Source organism: Corvus kubaryi, unplaced genomic scaffold, assembly GCF_017639235.1.
Source record: "Corvus kubaryi isolate FWS band 111438036 unplaced genomic scaffold, C.kubaryi_AGA036_p1.0 37397, whole genome shotgun sequence".
Lineage (NCBI taxonomy): Eukaryota > Metazoa > Chordata > Aves > Passeriformes > Corvidae > Corvus > Corvus kubaryi.
Window position 1 is genome coordinate 20,139,790 of NW_024581136.1, and position 19,037 is coordinate 20,158,826.

General features: G+C 42.0%; 1 protein-coding gene across 1 annotated transcript in view; it reads right to left on the reverse strand.

Annotated features, from left to right (window-relative positions):
• RSRC1 (arginine and serine rich coiled-coil 1) overlaps positions 1-19,037 on the reverse strand; it is a 99,774-nt gene that overhangs the window by 52,383 nt on the left and 28,354 nt on the right. The window contains exon 6 of the mRNA XM_042042167.1: positions 1,042-1,078. Coding sequence (XP_041898101.1) covers positions 1,042-1,078 — 37 coding nt within the window. The remainder of the gene's footprint in view (positions 1-1,041; positions 1,079-19,037) is intronic.

Sequence of the window (19,037 nt, forward strand, 5' to 3'; positions counted from 1 at the left end):
TCCATCCCACCAGGATGGCCATCCTGTCCATCCCACCAGGATGTCCATCCCACCAGGATGTCCATCCCACCAGGATGTCCATCCTGTCCATCCCTCTAGCACTCCCAGGAGATACTGGTACCCAAGCTCCTACAAATCACCCTTCCCAAGTGATTCCCAACATGATTCCCAACAAGAGAAAAGCAATTTTTTCCAGTGCAACACACGATGTTTTTAACAGCACTATGGAACCGTGGGGATTATTTAATTATTCCATGAAAACATTAAACCCTTCTCAGGATGGATGTGCCATTAATAGCGAATATTTTAATTTAATGGGATTTAATAATCACTTTAGATGAACTATTTAATGTTCCACTGATTGCTGACACCAACATGTGAGGCTCAACCAGCTCCTGACTTGTGACAAGATTTTATTTTTCCCAGTTTTGATCAACTGACAAGTTTTTAATGCTAAGCCTGGCTTGCCATCACTTGTGGGTTTAATATGTTTATTTAAACCAGAAATATTTTGCACCTCAATTATTATTATTTTCTGCTGCAGCCCTGAATGGAATTTAAGTCAATCCATTATTCATAAAGCAAAGACAAGAGAAAACACAAAGCTGTGCACTTCTTTCACAGCCTCCAAATGACTCAAACACACCATATTTATGCATGCAATATTTGATTGTGTCCCTGTCTTTCTTTTTTTTTAATATTTTTTTTTTAATCACAAGTTTGTTGTTTTCAGATCAGGATATGCCAAAAATCCAACACCAAACAATTTTTGTTTATAATTAAGGCAATCATCAATCCAGGGATTGTAGGCCGGTTTATTTCATCTCTACATCAAAAAAAAGTAAATTAAAAAAATTAAAATTCCCTTGAAATGGGGAGATAAATGAAAATGTGAGTGCCTTCACACAATAACAGTACCCTGACCCTCTGGGAAATGGTTGACTTTCTCAATTCAAGGTATTCAAAGCTCATTTAAAAGTGTTCATTTGGAATGCAGATATCAAAGATGATGCAAATGTTCAAGAGAAAATTAAAACTTACCAGATGTTCTAATCCAGCTTTGATGTTTGCAGAGTCCCTGTAAGAGAAGAACAAAAGTTCTAAATAGTTGCTAAACCCTTGTCTGCAATGATTTCTGTTTAACTCTGAAATGGCAAAGCTGGGTCATTTCTCCAGTGTGTAAAATATTTGATTTTAATACAAATATTTACCTGTAACACCTAAAAAATATTGATTATCCTAATGCACAGTGACAGAATTAAACCCCCAAACAGCACCTGCCCTGAAACTGCTACAAACCATAGCAATGCCACTGGATACATGTTTAAAAACAACATTTTTAATCTAATTGTCCCACTATTTACACTGGGAAGAATCAGCCAGGCCAGGGCACGGGGTTGTTCATCAAATCCTCGTTTGGTGCTCGTGGCTCTGCTTTGCCACCCTACTGAAATCCCGTGCCCCTTTCCAAGGTGACAGAGAAGGCATTGTGATTCATTCCATGGGTCGTGGCAGCCATGCTGCAGCTTGGCATCTGATTCCTGAAAGCTGCAAAAAATACAAATGTACAGACAGAAAATGGGGAAAATTTTACATGAAGGCAGCTCCAAAAAAAAAAAAATGGACCAAACTATCCAAGGAAAAACACCGAAAGGCAAGAATTCAGAGGGAAAATTAATCCTTAACACATCCTGCTATGGAAAAAATTACAAAATCCAATGGAAAACAAATTTAAAATTCCCCAAATCCCAACCCACTGAACAAGGAGATGGCTCCTGCTTCCATCAGCTCCAGGTTCTACCTAATTCCAACATCACCTCTTGGAAGGTGGGTCATTGCCACAGCAAATAAGGAGAAACCAGCCCGTGAGGATTGCAGGGAATCAGTTAATACCACAGTATTACCAATTACTGGTACTACAATTACTAATTATTTGTAATTTCCTAAAGCTTTTCCAAAAATCTGCTACATGGTTTTCTTCTATTTAAATGTCCCTAATGAAGTAAGAGGAGGAAAAAAAAAAGTATTTTCACTATTTGAATTTTGAAAGAATTTATTCTTCTCAGCCACACTGGATTTATCCCAAATTGTCTCCCACATCTTGAGCCTGAAGGAGGATCCAGGGAGAGCTCAGAGCTCCTTCCAGGGCCTAAAGGGGCTCCAGGAGAGCTGGAGAGGAACTGGGGACAAGGCATGGAGGGACAGGACACAGGGAATGGCTTCCCAGTGCCAGAGGGCAGGGATGGATGGGAGATTGGGAATTGGGAATTGTTCCCTGAGAGGGGCTGGGATGGAATTCCCAGAGCAGCTGGGGCTGCCCCTGGATCCCTGGCAGTGCCCAAGGCCAGGCTGGACGGGGCTTGGAGCAGCCTGGGACAGTGGGAGGTGTCCCTGCCATGGCAGTGGTGGGATGGACAGGATTTTATCTCCCTTCCACCCCAAACCATCCCGTGGTTCCATGATCCATTTTGGAGGTGCTACCTGGCCTTCAAGGCCTGAATTGCTTTGGGAGAGGGATGCAGGGCAGGGCTGGGAGGAGCTCCCAGGTCAGGCCCATCCCTGCCATCAATATCTCCCCCCAGCCTGTGCTGAAAGCAGCCTTAATTCAATTACAGGCCTCAAAACTGATAAAAAAGGTCCTGAAGTGGAAAATGTGAAGAGATTATTGGCAAATGAATAAAGATTTGTATCGAACCAACACACGGGAGGTAGAGCAGGGCTTGGTGGGGCTTTTTTTTCATCATCCCCTGTCTCAAACCTTCTGGGAACAGCGAGTTTCCCTTCCCCTCCTGCAGCACATCGATTCCTGAATTAGGCTGCAATATTAAATAATTAATATACTCGCCATGATTGATGTTTTGCATTAGTTGAATATTAGGTTATCAATCAAAATCCACTTGGTTTAATGTAATAATATTGAAAAAGTGTCATGGGCTGTTCAGCCAATTTGTAGTTGAGGCAGCCCAGACAGGAATATTGGTGTAACACAAGGCCCTAACGCAGGAAATGCAGTGCTCGAACATCCATAAGGAAAACATTATCAAACTAACCAGGACAAGGCTGAGCTTGTCCTAAATAAACCTTGGGGCACCTGTCACTTCCAATGAAAACCTCTTCCCAGCCTGAGGCTGCTGGGCATCAATCAGCCACGCTATGGCAGGGTTTTATCTTTCAGTTAACCAACAGATTATATTATAGATCTTATGCAATTATATTCTGTATTCTATATTATACTGCATTATATATACAATACAATAAATTATATTGCATAATTACAGCTATATTTATATCATTCTACATAATAGTCATATATCTTAAATACATACCATAAACTATATTATAAAATTAGTTATGTTTGTATAATTATATATAATGATCACATATTTAAATTTTATTATTGATAACATAAATTTTACAAACAAGACTCCCATTAATACTATATTTCATTTGTTGTTTTAGGCAAAAACCAGACCTATGGTCACAGCTCAGTCTCCCACGTAGCCTTGAGCGCCTGCAGAATTTTCAACCACGAAACACCACAAATAAACACCAGGAGCAGCTTCCTGCACATCCAGCATTCCAATGCTCACATTGAAGAAACCATATAGTTGTATTAATTTGGTATCATTACCAGGTAATTATGTTTTACTCTGTTTTACACCCCAGAGTCCCCAACAAGGCAAGTATTTGCCTTTCAGACCATCTCCAGAGCAGCACCTTCATTTCTTTGGTTCATTAGGCAAGTTTGATTTTATTCCTGAGGTTTCCTTTTTCCTACCAGAGAAGCTCTGGAATTGTTTCCCCACTAAAGTCAAGATTTGCAGTGAAACACCACTTGACATGCATGTATTTAAAATCATCCCTTAAACCCAGTAAATGAAACTCAGGCTCATCCAAATGTTTCAGCAATGCCAGGGGAAAAAAATTCCAGCTGCACTTGAATCCTGGTCATGAGGGACCTGCAGCAAGAAGCTGGGAATTCAATTAAGGAAGTTCCATCCCTGCCCACACAGCAGGTGGAACTGGAAGAGTTTTAAGGTCCCTTCCAGCCCAAACCATTCTGGGATTCTCCAAGTTTCACCAGGTCTGGGATTACTTAAACCCACAGTGACTGAGGTGATGAGAACTTCCTTTCCCAGTAAATTAAATTTAAAATATTCCCTAGCACTTGCTGAGATCGTGTTTTTAACCTAGAATATATTCATATTCCTAAAAATACTCCCTGTATCAAACTAACCATTAATCAAGGGAGTTGAAAAAACCACGGAATCACAGAATGAACTGGGTTGGAAAAGACCTTTAGGATCATCCAGTCCAACCTAAGGCTTCCATGCAATGACACACTGTGTGTTTCTGCCTCAGGATATCCCAAGATGAGACACTGCTGAACTTGTCTTTTTTTTTTTTTCGCTGCTCTTCCCAATCTTTTCTGCACCTTAAACTCCTCAAGAAAAGCAAACGGTTTGGGAATCCTACACCCCGAGAGGAAAAGCATCCACGATACTGTTTTTAAAGTGTGAAATGCTGTTTTGTTCTACCAAGTATCAACTTCAAATGATCTGGAGCTGATCCTGGAGAGCAAAGACCCCAAAGCTGGCGGTCCTGAGCCCAGTGGATCCCTCACTCCAATCATCCAAATAATTTATCTCAGGAAAAACCAGTCGGAAGTTTGGCCAATTACTAATAAATTTAAATGCAACAAAGAGCCAAGAAGATCCTACAAAGGTCACTTAGCAAAAGCAGGAGGAAAAGCCAAAGTCACCCCCCTCACAAACACACTGGAGTAGCTTGGAAGTGCCAAAGAACGCAGTGGAATATAATGCAAACCAAATCGAATCATGCTAAAACCAGGCACTTTAAACAGGACACAAGGTGAAACCATTTCCATAATACGTTATCCTAGAGAGGAGGAAAATCAGTTCCCAAGAGACCTTATCAAATATTCAAGAGGGGGAAATATGTAATAACCCTGGCTCAGAGAGTAAAATCCAAGACTTCATACAGTTGAAATAAATACTGAAACTAAACAGAGGAGGAAAAACCCCAAAATACAGTGTTGATAAAAGCAGTATTTTCAAATAGACCCTATAAAAATATTGCATTTCTTGGTCTGTCTTTCCCAGGTAAACAAGAGACAAAATAACTACCCAAAATCTCCTGGTTTTGTTTCATGGAAGCTTCAGGTCGGGTTTGGAAATCCCATAAATCACAAGAGACAAAATAACTACCCAAAATCTCCTGGTTTTGTTTTACAGAGGCTTCAGGTCAGGTACGAAAATCCCATAAATGAACCAAAGCTGATTTCTCTGTCCTGGCTGCCTTAAAGCCACTCCTCAGCTCAACTTGGTGATTCCAAGGACACCATAATGTGCAAGTGCTTGGAGTTTTCCAACGTGGAGTGGGGTTTGGTTGGGTTTTCCCCTGGTTTTGGCTGGCTGGGTGGGATTTCTCCTCCTGCTCCCTTCAGGAGGGAAGCCTCGTTCCTCCCCGTCTGCATTCCCAGCAAACACAGGCAATTAAACGTGGGACTCCGGAATGTCACGGGCTCTGTTAACCAGCCTTAAATAAATTAGACAACTTTGGCCTGGTTTACCTTCTCTGTAATATTATTTAGTAGATATTCAATTAAAACACATCCTGTAGGTGAAAGTGTAGGAAAACATTTCCATAATGGACATCAGTGGCAGTCGGAAGTGCTGCTAATTGGCCTCAAAGTACAAACCAGATTACAAAAGTAGCAGAAAGCCCGGCAGTGTAAATGCCCACAAGGCTGGGCTGAATATTAAACAAAGCCCAGCAAGTTCCAACGTTGGGAAGCACAACTATGGGAAAAACTCTCCGGACTGGTAGAGAGTGTTACAGGTTAATGAGGAACATAGAAGGAGAGCACAATAATTATCATACCCACCACCTCCCCATCTGTGGTGGGATGGCTGCAGAATATAAACACAGTTGATCAGCATTAAGGCTGCCACTAATTACACGTCCTGCCATTAGCAGAGTGTGAGCAGAAATATTTGAAACGTGAGCTTTTCCTCTGCTCGTGGCATTGAGGAATATTAAATGCAAGTGTAAGTCAGGGAGGAAATTTAAATGTTCTAAGCACTAAAACAATTTGAGTACAATCGATTTTCCATTTTCTGAAAGCTTCTAAATCCCCTCATTCACCCAATTACTACTGTACTTAACCTAATGAAATTTTATTCTGCAGGAACAATACTATTCTCAAACAAATTGTTGAAAAAAATATAAGATTAAAAACTTTGAGACAAAGAACAAACTCCTAGAGAAAAGATGCAAATAAAATTACTATCATAATCTTTTGTTTTTTATTTGCAAGTAGAAGAGTGAAGAGAAACAAAAGCATGGAACATAGCATCTGTCATATCAGAATATAAAAAGATGATCCTGGCACCAAATGAAAAAGCTCTAATTCATTTGCAAATCAAGCCTGCCAGTTCTATTTCAAGCTGGCGGTAACTGTCAAGAGTTAACAAGATAATCACTTTCAATCCTGCCTTCAATGGTACATTACACTGTTATTCCATTCAATAAGGCCCTTCTTTGGGGCACTGGATGAATGGTTTTCATTTCGAACTCACACAAAAAGTTGCAGAAAAAAAAAATCCATGGGGCTTAAGAAAGAAATCCCTTTATGGGCATTTATCTGCCGGCACTTGCTTTTAGGCAAAATGAGATATTTGGATACATTGGTGTCCATTCACTTCCCTCTATTCCTTCAGGCCCTCAGTCTGGTGATAAAAAAAAAAAAATCCCACAAGGAAACCTCAAGCCTGTTCAGTTTAGGGTTGGGTTTTTTTTAAACTATCTATGCACATTAAACAAGTTCTGCAATAATCTTTGGTAAATACGTCTCACCATGCTGAAACGACACCGTGTTTGAACAGCTCCATCTTTGTCTAAATTCATTAAAAACTGCTCAAAACCCAGTAAATGCTCATGAAAATTGTGCTTAGGGAAACATTTGCCAGTTGCTCATTAAATATTCAATAAAAATAAAGTTACCAATTAAAGGCGCCCTGCCTAGGAAACAAGGCAACCTCCAATTTATCTGAATTAATTATTTGTAATTCTTTTTAAGACTCTGTGCCATGAATTCTTCCCAAGGAGAGAAAATCTTCTAGAAGTTTATTAAGTATTTTAAACTCATTTGCTGGCACCCAACTTTCCACTAAGACCTGTGAATAAAACACTTCATGCTTTTGCTCAGTGCTCAAAATTCACATCGCAAGACACAGCCTTGGTTCCATTGCACAGATCTCATTCTGTTACTTTATGTACATATTTAAAGGTTGGGACTGATGATCTTGGAGATCTTTTCCAACCTCAGTGATTCTACACCGGCAATTTAAAGCTTCTATACTGACTTTGGAAACAAATCACTAATTTTTTTTCCATTTTTTCTTTCTTTAATCCCCACAGATCTCAGTTCAGAGAACAAAGCTAAAATCTATATTTAATATCTGAACTGAGCTCAGCTTATCCAACCTATAACCAGTGCAGAGCTAGCAATACTTTTTATTTAGTTTTTTAATCAGCAAAACCCACTTTCCTCAAACCCAGGGACCCACCTCACCCATCATTTCTTATTCCATTTGCAGAACTCTGAAGATTGTTGATTGTTTTTCTAACCCACCACTACAAGTCAGACATCATCTTTCCCCATGCTCTTCATGCAAATGCTCCTTTCTATTCAGGGTTTCTTTTATGGAAAATCTAAACACCACAAGTTATGGCTTTGTTTTTGTTCTTTGCACTTCACAAGTTCTTCAAAGGTTCTAAACACAGAGATGTTCTTATAATTAAAAATACACCTTAACAAACTCAAACCCTCCATGCCTTTGTGTAGCACTGGAATACAGCTGGTTTTGTTGCCCTGCTGCCCCTCCTTCCCAAAAAGAAGGAATATTAAATAAAAAGTAATTAAAAGTTCACATAATTTTGCAGGATCTTGAAAGAGCACAAGATGTTGCACTTGGAATAGAAATTAAAAGGAAGTGACAGACAGATTTCAAGCAGCAGGTCAGGATTCTAAGCAAGAATAATAAAGTCCCAAAAAACCCAGGAGAAATTTGGGATGTGTTCCCTTCCTTTCTAGCCAGCAGCAGGATGACACCAGCACTGCTGAAAAACAAACAACTGATTAAAAAATAACAATGACCCAACAACCGACTCATTTCCCCAGCTCAGGAGGAAGACCAGGCTCACCCAGCAAGTCTTAGATGCACAGATTTTAAGGCCAAAATTTAAAAAAAGGTTTCCAATATCCCTAAAGACATGTGCAGCACTTTGGGAACCGTGGTCAAGCTCAGCTGAGCCCCACAAATTCCCACTTTGCTGAAATTCCAGCACCTGGGACTGCATTTGATCCAATTTTAGCACACTGAAACCTCAGGATGTTTTGGGCAGCACCACTGGGAGGGATAAAAATCCAGTTTGGAAATGCTTTTACAGGGCTCCTCTTTGTCCCTGCAGGTTGAGCTGGTCACTCTGGTTTAATTCCTCTCCCTTCTTCCATCCAGCCTGGGTTGCTGTCCCTGAGGGACTCAGGGGCATGCTCAGAATGTCTCAGATATGTCAGACAGGCCCAGGTTTTCAATCACGCAAGGTAAAAATTGCCCTGTTCCTGAAAAGAGCAGATCTACTCGATCTGAGAATATTTTGTTTTAATCTGCTCAGCTACCTCAGCTTTTCTGCTCAGAAGAGATTTGAGTTTCAGGCTTTACTTCACAATTAAACTTTTTTTTTTTTTTTTTTGCATCTCAACTCAATGCAGCCCTAAGGAAAACCTTTGGAAGTCTCTTGCTTTCTCCAAGATGGTCAATTCCAAGAGACCCAGCCTAACTTCCAGTAAGGAAGGAAGTTGTATCCTCTCCTAACAATTTCCACGCTGGGCTGTGTCACAAGACAAATTTATAAAATTTTAAAAGGTAGAGCTAAAGTCATTCAAGCCTGAGGGGAAATTAGATCCTTGGCCACAAATGAAGAGAAAGAAATAATATTTAATCAAAATTAAAAATAGGAACTGATTGCAATTGCAAACATCTGACCAAACCCAAACCTAACAGACAATGATAAAAGTAACCTGGAAGTGCTTTGAAATTAATGAAAACATGAGGGGAAAAAATCAAATCAAATTCAAAGCAGCTAATTGGAGCTGATGAAGGAAAGGAGATGGACAGGGATCACTAAAGGGATCCCACATACAGCAGTTCCCACTTTGGTTTTCACAGGATTCAGTCCAAAACAAGGCACCCGCGGGACATGGCCCACACCAATGTGGACTAGAATTTGATGTCCAACACAGCGTGGTGAGAACAACGAAAGACCCAGAAGTTCCACTAAATCACAATTTGTATTTTTGGCAGAAAATTTGACAGCCTAGAAGAACCCCAAAACTACCAAGCAAAGCTGTCTGAGCTCTTCATGCTCCTTGAGTTGCACCAAAACCTCCTTAGGGCTTCACGTTTCTTTAATTATTAACTCTAAAGTTCTTACCACACCACATTGGTCTCATTCATTTCACTCTCTTGCTTTCACTAATTTGCTTTTAACCTTTTACTGCCATGAAAAACTAACACCATCTGTTTTCTTTGGCATTTCTCATTCCCAGCACTTCCCAGAGAAAGTGTCTGGTGGAAACAGAGAACGGGACTGGCTTTGCAGGTTGGAACAAACCCCCAAGAAGCTGCCAGCCAACGTCTAGACCAGGAATCCCAGAATGGTTTGGGTTGGAAGGGACCTTCAAAACCATCTCACTCCAGCTGCCCCACCACGGGCGGGGACACCTTCCCCTAGAATCTCCCAAAAGCATTTTGTGTTTTGGCATTTCTTCAAGGAACTGTGAGTAATTAGTATTGCACATTATTGGTTTACCACCAACTGGACCAAAATGAGACCAAAAAAAGACAGAACTATAAGGCATGTCTCGTTCTACAGCCAAGATTTCCTTCACAGGTCATTTTTTTAATACAGAGTGAAGAGATTCCTGAAGGAATTGAGCACCATAAACATGGCAGGCTCCAAGGAAAGTCGGATCTTAAGGAATTGGGAGGTTGATGGTTAAAACCAGCATTTCCTGCTGTATCTGCAAATCTTGGAGGTGAAGTGAAATAATCTATTTTAAAAAAGACCAAATAAGTGACCAGATCCCAGAGGATTCACAGACTGTACAAAAGACCTGGGAATGTGGATGATCCAGCCAACACTGAGCAACCACTTCTGGTGGGAAGAATTCCACATGTGCAGAGAACCCAGGGAATATCCCACAAACACCTCAAGTTACAAACCCAACCAGTAAATTGTAGCCAAATTTATGTGCCACACATCCCATCCAGCGCTCACCAACCTGCTGCTCATGAGGGACTTCCTGGGATCACTGAGGCTGGAGAAGACCTCCAAGGCCATCAAGTCCAGCCTTTGGCCAAATCCTGCAATTAAATTCTATTCTGAAATAGAACATCCAATTTTTTGACCACTCCAGGGATGGTGACTCTAGCCCTGCCCTGGGCAGCCCCTGCCAGTGCTTAACCAATCCTTCAGGGAAGAAATACTTCCCACTGTCCAACCTGAGCCTCCCTTGGCCCTCACAGAGCCAGGCTGGCAAAGACCCCCAAAAATCACTGAGTCCAACCATTCCTGAACCAACACTTTAACACAAGCCCAAGGCAGTGCAGGTTTACATTAAAATGCCTATTTTTACCTCAAACCAAGTCTGACACTTTGGGGTGGCGGCCTCAACCAGGCCAGAGTCAGCTGAGTTCATGTGTGAATCGAGGTTTTATACTTTCTCAAAGGAGGAACAGCCACTACAGCCAAAAAACCCTTCACCAATAGGAAATTCAGTTCCCAGGATTAAGGATTTTCCCCTATTTTATCACAACACTCTTCATATTTGTCTTATTTCCCTCTTTTCAGGGAATGCATCCAGACAACTTTACTGATATCAATCAGAACAACCTGAACTGTTTGCTAACTGCTGGAAGAGCGTGGTGGGGAACACTGGAGCCATGTCTGAAAGGGATTAAGAGAAAATAAAAAATGTAATACATAAATTCAATAACTAAATTCATAACCCGGAATGAATGTGCAAAATGAGGGACTGCTCTCCACAAACAGCACCTTGATATTGCTGAAAAAAAAGGTCTCCTACATTGGCTTTTGCCCCATTTTCAGTTTGGGCTGGAAGTTGCAATTTCAATATACAAAATTATTATGGCTTGCAAAGAAGTGCCACAAAGGGGTGTCCCCAGAAAGAGGGGCTGGAGCTGTTCCAAGCAATCAAACACATCCATGGGTTCAGCACAAAGCTCAGGACAGAGGGGCCTTCCACACAAAGGCAGGACAGGATAAGCCACTGCTTAACTTTCTGTTCAAGCAAGATATTGCAAAGTTACATCAACATTTGGGCATAGTTTCAGGCCTTTCAAGCAGGTCAGGATGTTCTAACAACATAAATAAATAATATATAAAATACATCTATTAAAAAAATCCCCTCCCTCTGGTCATTGTGGCTTCAGTCAGCCAGGTCAGAATTTGGATGAGTACCTTTTACACCAGTACCAACAGCAGAGAATGGAAGAAACTGGAAGAATCAACTGAAGAAACTTAAAAATAAAGTTGAAAACTTTGTCCCTACACACAAGAAGAAACAATAGTTTAGTTGTCTCTCCACATATTTTTTTTTGCCCAGCAGCAGAAATACAGCAAAGCCAACAGCTGGAGTGAGCAACGCTCAAACTGCACCTAAAAGGGGGAAATCATTTCAGCTATGGGGTAAAATCTGCAAACTCTGCTTCATATCCGGGATTCAAGGTGGGCTCTTCCTTGGAAATCTGTAATGACAGAAGGCGCACAAACCAAGGGAAAAAATAGCAGTAAAATGTCCAGTCTTTGTACATACAACACAGCCTAGCACATGGTACTTGGTGTACCACAAAAGTGACAAAAATAATTGTACAAATTAATAAACTGGTCATTTTAAATGCTTTTCTTTGGCTCATTCTATGTCTGGCACACCACTCATCGTGATGATGGTAATGATGAAGGCTGAAATCAGCACCCTCTGGAGCATCTCCTGCACTTGCAGGATGTCACAGACCTGACTGGGGAATGACAGCCAAGTGCTGAGAAATATTTGAGAAACTGTAAGAGCCCAGCGCCAGGTAGATATTTTTTTTAAATTAAAATAGAGCCCCCAAAGTCAGAGCCGAGGGAATTCGCTATCTCTTGGATATGGAATTGATCTGAATGCAATTACTTTACTCTTTTCAGCGCTGTTTGACTTTGAACTAAACATCAATTAATGCACAAGCAAGATCTGTTAACTCCAATACTGATTTTTTCCATAAAAGACGTGAAGCAAATTTATTGGCTTCCATTGAATGGCTTCCCACAATCACAACCATCACCCAGGCAAGCTCAACTTCATTTTCCAGTGGTCACTTAAACCCTTAATTCTCACGATAAAACTCCCTCAGCCTTAGTTTTAAACCCCTTAAATTAGCAAACAAGACATCACATAATGTATGCTCCAAAGCTGGGACCTTCCAGTGCTTCAGCTGCGATGCAGCCATTGAGCCATGGCCAATATAAGCTCATTTGAATAATCAATATGACAACCTTATTTTTCTAATGCAAACAGGATTGCTACAGTAAGGTGTCTCACTGCCACATCACAGTCATGGCCTCTTTTAACCCCTAATTAGATTTAGGCGATTATCCCTGCTCTTCCTTACAAGTGTACAGCCCGGATAAGGGATGACAAAAGCTATCTGCCACTTACTCAGCCTTTGCAGACTGCAGGTTATCCAGGGAGATACAGGGGAAGATCAGCAAACAATTGTTATTCATATCATCTCCAGTTTGGAGATAGTCACAGTTTGCCATACATGCTAAGGGAAAATAGCCCAGAGCATTAGGTAAATGCAAAACGCTTAAGAACATCGGGGTTACACAGATGGAAATTCAAGGTGATGTTGGGGAATTATGTTTAATTCAAATTGGTTATCACAAAGAAAACTATGGAGCAATGGTTTTGTGCCTCACACAGGAAACCCTGCCTTTTCAAGAGATTTCTGCTCATTGTCTGGCGGTGTGTAGCATTTTACATGGCTATTTCTACAAAAAAAAAAAAAAGAAAGAAAAGAAATCAAACTTAGAACCAGCAATCCCAAAAGAATTACATTGCTCAACAAAGTCCGAGCAGACAGAGAAGATCTATTACAGAAATGTAATCACATTTCATTTACAAGAACTCTTATCTCAAGCACTTAAACATAACATTTAAACAGTTTTCCATTTTATTGTGCTCAGTATTGGAGCTAATAAGATAGAAAAGTATAATCACGTTAGCAACATTTCTATTGCATTACATAAACACAGCGCGAGATTAAAGGCAGAGCAGGGAGAAGGCAGCCTGGAAAACTGAGCCCTGGATTTCTCCTGGCAGACAGGAATATCACTGGGATCATGTGTGAAAACTGCCACGCTGAAATTGGATCCTGTGTTCCCAAAATGGCCATTCCCAGCCTGACTGAAAAGGGGATTTCACCACATAGCCTCCAAATGGGAAGGTGCTTTGGAGCAAAAGTACTGGCTCTTACTGGAAGGATCATTCATCCAAGGCAAGTAAAATTGTCAGAATTGCTAAAAACGCCATTTGGACAGAGCTTTGAAAAGCACTGAAGGGGGAGGATATATTTTAAAAATTTTATACAGATTGTGATTAATTTCCCCTTATCAGCACAGCTCAAAGTAGCTCCAATGCAAGCAGGGGCTTCATTTCCCAGGGAGGAATCACTGCAGCTCTTCCCAGATTTCTGCTCCATCCACAGCACAGGACAGCTCAGGCTGGAGGGGACCACGCTGCTCATGTGGTCCCACCTCCCTGCTCCAGCAGGGCCATCCCCAGGCACAGGACTGGAATTCTCCCCAGGAGGCTCCACAGCCTCTCTGGTCCAGGTGGAACTTGCTGGGATCAGTCCCTGCCTGTTCCCCTGGTGCCACTGCTGGGCCCCCAGAGCAGAGCCTGGTCCATGCCCCAAAAGTTGCTCCAAAACTTGCAGTACAGAGAAGAAAGAGAACCAACCAACCATGGAGAAAAGAAGGATCCAGGGAGAGCTCAGAGCCCCTCCATGGCCTAAAGGGGCTCCAGGAGAGCTGCAGAGGGACTGGGGACAAGGGATGGAGGGACAGGACCCAGGGAATGGCTTCCCAGTGCCAGAGGGCAGGGCTGGATGGGATATTGGGAAGGAATTGTTCCCTGGGAGGGTGGGGAGGGGCTGGGATGGAATTCCCAGAGCAGCTGTGGCTGCCCCTGGATCCCTGTGTGTCCAAGGCCAGGCTGGATGAGGCTTGGAGCTAATAAATTTTTCAAAACCTGTGGAAGTTTGTCAGAAGAAAATTTCTCTCCCTTAAGCAAGGTGAGAAGCACAACCTAAAAATAAGGCACTTCCACGAGTCAGAATATGTTACAGTGTAAACATGAAACATGCAATTTTCAAAAATTATATATAAAATATATAGCATATAAAATTGCAAGCCTTTATCTTCTAGACCTAATTATCTAGTATCAATGTACTGAGTTATTGTGGCCTGAATGTTTAAAAATAAAGAAAAAAGTAGCAGAATTATTAAAATAACCTTTAAAGCTCATGGAAAGAGTTTCCAACAAGCTCTGGGGCCTAAAGCTTGTTTTGGTTTTTTTTAAATAAGTTAATTGATGGACTTTAATCCTTTGTCCTCCTCAATAAAAAAACCACATTGTGACCTTTTAAAATCAGATTTAGTGGTTCCCACTCCATATAAACCCCTTCCTTCTCTTCCATCTTCATGCCCCTGACTCACAGGGGACCTGTAAATTAACTCCCAGCACAAACTCCCACTGCAACATTATCCAAAACTTCATCCAGGTTTTTTTAGCACTGCTTAATGTGGCCAGGAAATAAAGGTTTTCCCTTGGACAAGGCAGAGCAAAGGAAGAAATAAGAACAAAAAAGGGAGATGGCAGAGACAGGCACACGAAGCCTTCTCACTCCTGCCCCTGCATTCCCCATCCCTGTGCTGAACACTCTCCCATAAATCCATGGTCGGCATTTCTCTAATATTTCTCAAAGCACAGAGCAATGCCCACCTGACAGGAATCAATGGAAGACCCCCTTTTCCCTCTTGGACACAGCATGATCCCATTAAGCAGCCTCAGAAGATTCTGATCTGAGCAGCCACGGCAGACCTTCCTGATCAATTCCTTAATCCACGTGGAGAGAATGGACTGATCCTGCTGGTTCCATTTCAGTCCAGGGAAAATCATTCCCAACGTAATTCACCATTAAATGGGCCTTGTATTACAAGAACTTCAGCTGCTGGGAGCAGCTGAGGAGGGAGGCAGGATCCAGGAGAATCCCCAGCACATCCAAGGTGTTCCCTCTGCGTCTCCCATTTCTACCCTGGAAGTCACCCAAGCATTTCCCAGCCTCGTCCTTCACAGATATTTAAAGGTGTTGGTTTTCACACTGCAAATAATGTAAAAATTGATGGCTGAGGTGGAAGGGAACCCCAGAGTTTTCCCCCAGAAAAACTGCAATGCATCAGGTTGCCACAGTCTATGGAAAAAACCCAAGATGATGCTGAATTATTGTCACATGGATGACTCCACTCCATGGGCTGGTGGATTCTGCTGGAGAACTGGAGGTGTTTCATTCCCAAAGTGGGTTGGGGGATTCTCAGTGAACAGAGAAGGACATGAGGATCAAGTGCACCCTCTGCATTTGGAACTCCCTTATGGGAATCCCTCTCAGAAATTCTCAGAAAGGAAAACTTAGGTTGGACAGCCTCTTCTCCTCGGGAAGATGCAAGAACCTCCCCACTCCAATGGAAAATTCCTCTAATGAAGTGGTGTGGAAGCAGAAAAACGCGTGCACAGATCATCTGTAGGGCTTTACTCCTGCTGAGTAGGAACATCCTGCCCTACACAGAACCAGGAGTGCCAAGGATGAAACCAGAGCCTGGAAGTAAATCATGGAATTCCAAAGGGATTTGGGTTGGAAGGGACCATAAAGACCACCTCATTCCACACCCTCCCAAGGACAGGGACACCTCCCACTGTCCCAGGCTGCTCCAAGCCCCAGTGTCCAGCCTGGCCTTGGGCACTGCCAGGGATCCAGGGGCAGTCCCAGCTGCTCTGGGAAACCTCTGCCAGGGCCTCACCACCCTCACAGCCAGGAATTTCTCCCCAATATCCCATCTAAATCCCTCTTTTCTTAACTTAAAACTATTCCCTCATGTTGTATCACTGATCAACAATTTAGATTATTTCATTTAAGTTTGTCACATCATTTTGTAATTCCAACTAACAGAAAGGTCCAAAATTAGACCAGGATTAGAAATGCTTTCCTCAAACAAAGATTCTCCTTCCCTTCCTAATCAAAGCCATGGATGGTTTATAATCTCCATAGCAGGTAAGCTCATTCCAGAAAAAGCATTCCCAATCCAAAATACGAGGTGCAACAGAGAGTTTAATATCCTAACGTGGATTTCAATTTCACTTTAACCACAGCATTATCCTTTCAATGGGCTGTTTGTGACCTGCCTCTCCTTTGCCTGCTCTGAGGAGCAGTTTGCAGGTTTGGGGCTGGGCTCTCCCTAAATCCTTGCTGGGGACTGTGGGTTTAGTTGCGGGGTGCAGAGCAGGGAGCACGGTGAGGTGATTACTGTATCTCTGCTGCTCAGTATCTGCAGGGTGTCTCAGTGCCACTCCAACTACTTAAACCCAGTAAAGAGATTACAGCTCACACTAACTGGATTTGCACAGCTCCGGATCATTCAGTTTGGATTCCTCCTGCCCAGATTAAGGGAGGCCATTAAAACAATAGTCAGCTGCTCTCCCAGCACAAGGTGTCCCAGGGAAAAAAAAAAAAACCACCCCAAAACTCCATGTTTACATTCAGAGCGTGTGTGTGTTTGGACATGTGGGCAAACAAAACCCTCTTTCAGCAGGAATACTCCACGTTCAAGGAATGATTCCATTAAAAGCCCAGGATAATGCAAATTATATAGTTATAAAAGGACAATCATGGTGGCTGGCAGTTTTAAGGAGCGGATAGTTTGGAAAATTTTAAACAGCTTAAAAGAATGTGTGTCTTTGAAGATACTGCCTTCAAATGCATTCCAAAACCTATTTCTGGAAATAGGGAGAAATATAATTCCCTCAACATAGTCCATGAATTTAGCAGGGAAGCTCCTTTGACAGCCATCACTAACTGACAGTCTGAACTGCAGAATTTGAACACAAAACTTAGATTTCTGTACTTAGCACAAAAAGTACTTAATGAATGAAAATGAAATGGTTACTCTGGACTAAAATCTATTTATTTGCCAGAGCCAGTGGTTCCCCAGCACCTCCTGTACAGTTTTGCTCCACAGTTTACACACGTGTCCCATCCACGCTGGCTTTTCCAGCTGTCTGGGAGTGAAAGGAAAAGAAATCATCCCATATGCTGCTGCCTATTAAATAAATGGCCAGTCTTTTGAGTCCTAAAAGGGGATTTTTAGCAAACAAAAAGAAAAACAAGGCCAACACAGCTTAGACAACAATAGCAACAAATCTCAGTCAAAGGCAAGTGACCCTCGAGCTGCTCTGGGCATATGGAGGTCTCAGTCCTTTTCAGGGAAAACCCTTCCTCTGCTTCCCATTAGCTCTGGCTGACTTACTGGAGAGGAAACTGTCCTCACTTGGCCTCTCAGCTGCTTCCTTCTGCCTTCCAGCACCAACAGCTTTTCCAGCAGAGCTCCTCGACTCCTCGTCCATCACCCCGAACATGCCCACGTGGCTCCCTCGGCACTCCAAGCCCTGGATGCTCTCAGGAACCTTCCTCTCCTCTGAGCATCTGCATGGGAAGCACTCCAAACTGCTCAGCTCCTTTTCCATCAGGAAATGCGGATTCTGAGAGGGCAAGTGATTAAAGCTCTCTGCACTGGGCTCACCTCAGAGACCCGCCACAGCTACGAGGTGACTTCTTCATTACCTGCTTTAGTCACCTCGTGTTTGTGTTCTGCCTGCAGGCTGGAGGCAGAGAGGAAGGCAAAAGCACCAAGAATAAATAAATAAGTTAATAAATAGAAGAGGTATTTTGGTTTTATTGTGGATAAGTGACTCCTTCGCCATGACAATACATCCTAAAGATCCTGGAAAACCCACCTGGAGTCAAAGGAAGTGCCTGACAGTCATTGGAGCATCCCAGGCTGGACAAAGGGGCTCAACTTGTCATAAAAGTTTAGAAGCTGTTCCTCAAGAAGCTACCAAAAGAAATTACTGGAACAAGGAAGTCCTACCAAGCATCTTAAAACTTTACTACAAGCACCTCTCAACAGCATGACCAGAGCTCTTGTAAAGTCCTAGTAATTTAGTCCAGACACTGAAAATAAACCCTCTTGGATTAAGGAAAGGTTTTTCCCCTCTGACAAAAGAACAAAGAAATTTCTCCTGTAAGCACTCAAACTATTTTCCACCACAGGATGGAGTAGTTTGGTTTCAGCATTCAAAATGCAGTTGCTAATTTTAAACAGATTTTAAAGAAGTTCTCCAGTTTTTCTATGAATTTCCATGCTTAAGATGGACTTTTGGCCACAGACTCTGCAATTCCCACCAAGCCCATTTCTACTGCAGGAAAGGCTCTGCCATCATTTTCCTGGAAGCACCTCCTCTAGGATGCCTATAACTCAACAAGAAGAATGTGATTAAGGTTGAAACACAGCATGCAAGGTTCCAGGCCTGCAGAAGTCCTTATTTATTATACTTGGGATCAAACCTTACAAAATAAATAAATTTTCCTTTTGGACTCCTGAGCTACAAACTAAACACAATGTACTTTCTCTATACTTTCCTCATAAAATAAGGAAATAAACTTTATTTTAAACGCTAAAGAAAATCCAAATAATCAAAAAGAACTCCTGAATTCGAGACTTGAGCAGTGTAAATTAAACATTGTAGCACCCTGAATGTCAATTTGTATTTGCAC